The sequence below is a fragment of the Ochotona curzoniae genome, unplaced genomic scaffold (assembly GCF_017591425.1).
Source record: "Ochotona curzoniae isolate NIBS_2020 unplaced genomic scaffold, NIBS_Ocur_1.0 contig_2985, whole genome shotgun sequence".
Lineage (NCBI taxonomy): Eukaryota > Metazoa > Chordata > Mammalia > Lagomorpha > Ochotonidae > Ochotona > Ochotona curzoniae.
Genome location: NW_024465675.1, coordinates 1 through 5,291, shown reverse-complemented (window position 1 = coordinate 5,291; position 5,291 = coordinate 1). Strand labels below are relative to the sequence as shown.

The 5,291-nt window shown below is 58.1% G+C and overlaps 1 protein-coding gene and 1 long non-coding RNA gene across 2 annotated transcripts; both read right to left on the bottom strand.

Annotated features, from left to right (window-relative positions):
• Positions 1 to 9: 9 nt before the first annotated feature.
• On the bottom strand, positions 10 to 3,035 carry LOC121155663 (sialic acid-binding Ig-like lectin 14; the record flags this gene model as incomplete). The annotated part of the gene is made up of 5 exons (XM_040979100.1): positions 2,357 to 3,035; positions 1,322 to 2,196; positions 837 to 1,226; positions 362 to 640; positions 10 to 88 (listed from the first exon to the last, which is right to left on the bottom strand). Coding segments are annotated over exons 2-5 (791 nt in total), but the record flags the coding sequence as incomplete, so codon positions are not given.
• A 1,041-nt stretch (positions 3,036 to 4,076) lies between these two features.
• Positions 4,077 to 5,291, bottom strand: LOC121155664. Its single transcript, XR_005883701.1, has 2 exons — positions 5,200 to 5,291; positions 4,077 to 5,111 (listed from the first exon to the last, which is right to left on the bottom strand). It is a non-coding gene; the product is annotated as an uncharacterized LOC121155664 (long non-coding RNA).

Genomic DNA, 5,291 nt, shown 5'->3' with positions numbered 1-5,291 from the left:
AGGCTCCACATCCCAGTCCCTGGAGCAGAGGTTTCCCTACCTGTGCTGTTTTGGAAGAAGACGCTGACGCTGAGGTTCTGAGGAGGATCTGGAAGGGAAGAAGGGGCCCTGGCCTCAGGGGTGAGGAACAGCACGCACGTGGGCACCTGGGATACCTGAGGAAGCAGCCGTGTCCTTCTGACCCACCCCACGCCCGCACTCCCACGCTCAGATCCACGCAGACACTCCCTAGGTGACTGTAACAGGCACATGTACAAGATGAGCACACGGGCACACACCTGCACACACGTGTACAATCCCGTGCAGGCACACCGCCCCCACTGCCCCTGGGAGCACAGGCCTGCCCCCGCCCAGCACTCACAGGAGACATTGAGCTGCACGGTTCTCTCCGTGGTCACCTGACTGCCGAGGTACTGCACCCGACAGGTGAGGTTGGTGCCGTGGTCCTGGGGCCTCGGTGTGAGGAGCAACAAGGAGGACCATGCCCTCCAGGGAGTCTGAGAGTCAAGGGCACTGCCCTTCCAGGAGAAGCTGAGAGTTCTCCCCTGTGGGCAGTGTCCTGGCAGGCTGCAGTGCAGCTGTGTGGTGTGGCCAGACTGCAGGGTTGCCGGGAGCTGGATGTGGGGCTTCTCTGTGAGGGCTGAGGACAGAGGCAGGAGGCTCAGGTCCAGGTGTGGGGGACCCAGGGTCCATGGAGACCCTTAGAGTGACCAGGGCCCCATGCCCCATGCAGACCCCCGATATCCTACCTCCCTACTCACCACCTGCCCACTCTGTCCCCATCCTAACACACGGTGTCCATCCCAGACCCTCTCCCCCCAGGAACCCAGCCGCACCTGTCACATTCAGAGACAGCTTATTCCAGATGTAGTTGTATTTGACATTGCTTCCCTTCTCCACTCGGAAGAAGTACCTCCCTGTGTCCTCCCTCCTGGCATCTGTGATGCTCAGGGAACAGTTGTTGGTGCTGAGGTCCCTGGGGACGTGGAACCGGCCCTTCGTCTCAGGCCTTACTGGCCAATCTGGCTTGTTGGTGGCCACAGGAGCTTGAGTGTAGACATTGTCCCCGTCTCGGAACCAGAAGAGAAAAGGCTCGGCAGGGCTTGTCAAATAAGTCCTGATCTCAGGGTAGGAGAAGGAGCAGGGCACGAGGACACACAGACCCTCCTGCACTGTCACCGACTCCTGCACCTGCAGCTCATAGCCTGGTTTCTGCTGCAGGGACCCTGGACAGGGGCCGGGAAGAGGGGACACAGAGACTCAGTCACAGCGCTGCCCCACCACAGCCTCCCTGTCCCCCATTGCCCAGTGAGCCCCTTACCCTCCCGCAGCAGGGACAGTAGCAGCAGCAGCAGCGGCAGCATTGAGTCGGGGTTCTGGTCTCACTCTAGGCAAAGAAATGTCTCAAATGTGAGGTGTGGCCAAGTGAGAGCAACAGGAAGCTGCTGGGTGAGTGTGGGCCTGGGCCATGCCAAAGGGGAACTTGGGTGCTGCATGGGCCTGGGCGGCTTGTTGGGGGCAGGGAGATGGTATTCCTGCTGTCCCCAGCAGACATGGCAGAGACAGAGTGTGGGTGGTGCAAGTGTGGATGGAGGGTCTAGAGGCCTGGAGCTTCTCCTCGGGTAGAGCTGCTGAGTCACGTTCAGATACACATGCAGCAGCCAGGGCGTGTGCAGACAGAATGGGACAGAGAAACGGGGAGCAGGCTAGCGACGTGCAGGGGAGGGGCAGCTGCAAGCACCTTCCAATATACCCCTCTGAACCCTGGAACTTGGAGCTGCCTTAGAAATGCAGGCTAGAGGGAGCTGGATGAGGGGAGTGTGGGCCCTGCAAGAGGATCTACCTGCCTCGGTCTTGGGGTTTCATGTAGGTCCGCTGGGACAGCCATGTGCTCAGTCCACTTGGGCTGGGCTGTTTCAAGGGAGGAAGTGACCCCTCCCACTGGGGTTTCCCTGAAGGCTGCAGAAGCCACATGGTCCCTGCGGAGCTCAGCATCGGTGGAACCAACATGCCAGGAGTCCCCAGCAATCGGTGCAAAAACCTGGGCTCTGCAGCACCCCACCTCTGATTTAACCAGGAACATGCCAACATTCAGAGCTTCTTGACAACAGGTTCTAGAAGCAGGGCCTTCAGAAACTCAGGACAAAGTGCAATCCTGGTCTACAGTGCTCACAGACGCTGGCTTGGCTGTGTCCTCTGTCTACAGAAATCAGCTACAATTACTCTCGTGGGAGAGGCTCATGCGAGAATACCAACCCAGCATCTGGAGGAGGGCATGCGGGTGGAGTGGGCAGGCAGGCTGTACCCAGTCTAAAGGCAGCGTGTCATTGTCCCGTGTCATCTTCTGCCGGCTCACTTAGCAGTGTGGTGATCCTGCGACTTGCTGCCATGTGCCTTTGCTTCCAAAGAAAAGGGCCCGTGTGCAAAGATGAGTGTGCCCTCGGCCGGACTGTAGGCAGAATTCTCTCCTGAGCTCTGTCTGTCCTGCTCCACCCAGGGCTGTTCAGCAGGAGTCTGACGTTGGTAGAGTGAACACTCCGGGTCTACCTGCTGTGTGCTGAAGAGCTTTCCCACATACACTGCGCCACAGTCTTTGGCTGTCAGTCTCTCCACTCTTTGCCGTGTTCAGAGTAGAGTCCTCTTCTCCCTGCCTCTATTGCCCATGCATGCACACTGTGTTGGGAGGGAGAGAAGAGAGCTAGAGGCAGCCAGAAACCGCCAGACGTGGGCAGACGGAAGAGGAGATGTCTCCATCACCTCCTCCAGGGAAGCCACACCCCAGGGGCAGCTGCCAGCTGGGCTCATGTCACCAAGGGCACAAGGCTCCTTTGAGCGACAGGGAACACTCCAGAGTGACCAACAGCCAGGGCCAAGAGGAGACCCTCTTCACTGGCAACATAGTTACGGAGTTGATTTTAGAGACAGGAGTGTGTGTGTTTGCTGAAACATGTAACATGATTGCTTCAACGTTGCATCTCTTGTTGTATGTGTGCTGCATCTGTGGGTGCACAGCAGCAGGAAGCTGCAAGCTCCAGTGCAGCCCTGCCTTGAACCCAGGAAGGGATGGGCGCATGTCAAACGCAGGATCAGGCAAACACACAGCCTCCTTCCTGGAATGAGAGTCACGGGACATGCAGTGAGCAGCGGGGATGTCGGCTGGAGAGCTGCTCTGGGTACGGATGACGTGGTGACGTACTGCTGATTCCTCTGTCACCTGAGACGGGGACGACTCAACCACCCACCCAACATCCTGGGGTCTACTCGCCTAGCACACCCAACACCCCGGAGTCTGGGTGGTTTACGCCTGTGCTCAGGCAGGCACCCAACCAGCAGCTGGCTCCACGGCACAGCTGAGCACCCTGAGAAAAGACAGAAGTTCCGAGTTGGAAAGCTGCACCCACAGGCTGTGGCTTTCACGCCATGCTGCAGCAGAAACATCCAGGACTAAACTAGTGTAAGTCAGGATCCTCGTGTCAGCAGGATGAGGTGAAGAGGAAAGTGAGATGGAGCTGGGTCCTAAAGTGACATGAACCGTGAGGTTCCCCTCGGGGAGGAGTCAGTGCCAAGAGTCCTTTGCTCAGTGCACTGAGTGAAGGCAGGTGGAGTTGGTTTCTGGGCCGTGACACCGTGGGAAGGAGGTGACAGAGCCAGAGAGAGGCTTGGTGCGATGGGACAGGACGGGAGTTTGTACCAGATGGCGTTGACCAGTCATGCTAACTGACATCCAATTCCACTGTGCCCAAACTTCCAGCCAGGACAGCTGCAGAAAACATACTTGCTTCACAAAATATATCTTTATATTTATTTGAAATGCAGAATTGTTATAGAGATGCAGAGAGAGAGAGAGAGGGAGAGATGGATCAGTCAATCTTCCTTCCACCTGCTAACTCCTCAAATTGTTGCAACAGTCAGCATTGGGCCCATCCCATACCAGGAGCCAGGAGGCAGGAGCATCTTCTGGGTCTCCCACATGGGTGCAGGGTTCCCAGTACTTGGACCATTCTCCACTGCTTTCCCAGACCACAAGCAGGGAGGGAGCTGGATCTAATGGGGAACATCCAGGACTCAACCAATGCTTTCTAGGAGGTGGTAACGCAGGTGCAGCTGAGCCTGCTCCATCACAGGCAGGGAACCTCAGCATACCCTCCTCGCTAAAGTCCTCGGAAGTCCATGCAAACCAAGTCCTCACTCTGTCCCACTGTGATGCCTTCGCAGCTCTGGGTCCTCTGCCATTGTCAGGCACGCAGGAGTCAGAATGTGAACAAAATGCACGAACGAGGCCAACAGGGTCACACAGGAAAAGAGAAAATCTATGGCTAAGGACTTGGGAGATATCGGCCTGGTCAGGGAATGCTGGGCAAAGCTGAAACTAGAGAGGAGAGCCCGGCAGTGATGGGTATCCTGTGTGAGCCATGGAGGCAGGAAGGACGTGGACACAGCTAGGGAGGGGTCCAGGCACCAGCTGTGAGGACCAGGCTGTGCGTCCATCAAGGGCCCAGGGTGTGGGAGAATCCATCACTGTGGCTCTGTCAGCCTGCCACCCTCCCCAAGCCGGGTCACCATGGACACATTCTCTACTGAACATCCACGGGGTCATGCGGACACCACAGCCTGCGTGCAAACATGCCCAGATGTCCTTGAGGTCTACAAGGATCCGCAGGGGCCTTCAAGAGTAACATCTGTTCCCGGGCGGTCCTGTGTCTTCCATGTGGAGATGCCCTTGGTCGTGTTTCACAGTCGCAGCTCCAGGTGGAGGGAGCAGCCAGGCTTGCAATGCGCAGTGCATCCGGGTCTCGGGGATGGGTCATTTCTGGCCTCCCCTGTCCTTCCATGGTCAACAAGGCAAGCTCTCAGGTGTGGGGGACCTGAAGCATGCAGCCCAGTCACATGTTGGAGCAGGTGGTGGGGAGGGATGAGAAGGGCAGCAGGTGAAGCTGGGATGGGGCAGGACGTGCCGGGCTTGGTGGATTAAGGACAGGGAAGGAGGCAGGCAGGAAAGAGTCGCAGAGAGCTGCCTCCAGGGAGAGGCTAGCGTGACATGGCCGCGGCTGTGGCTCTGGGTGCCCCGTGCTCATCTCGGTGTCGAGGCGTGAAGCTGGGGGCCTCCGCACCTACAGGGCCAGCACAAGCCTCAGGTCAGAGTGGATTCAGGGGCTCCCAGGCCAGGCAGTGCCGGGCAGCTGAGCCCCTGGAGCTTACCTGGTGTAGTAGAGCCACGTGAGGCCATAGGTGAGAAGGAAGCCGGCTGCCATGAGGGACCCTCTGATCAGGGTGAGCACCAGGGGCCAGGA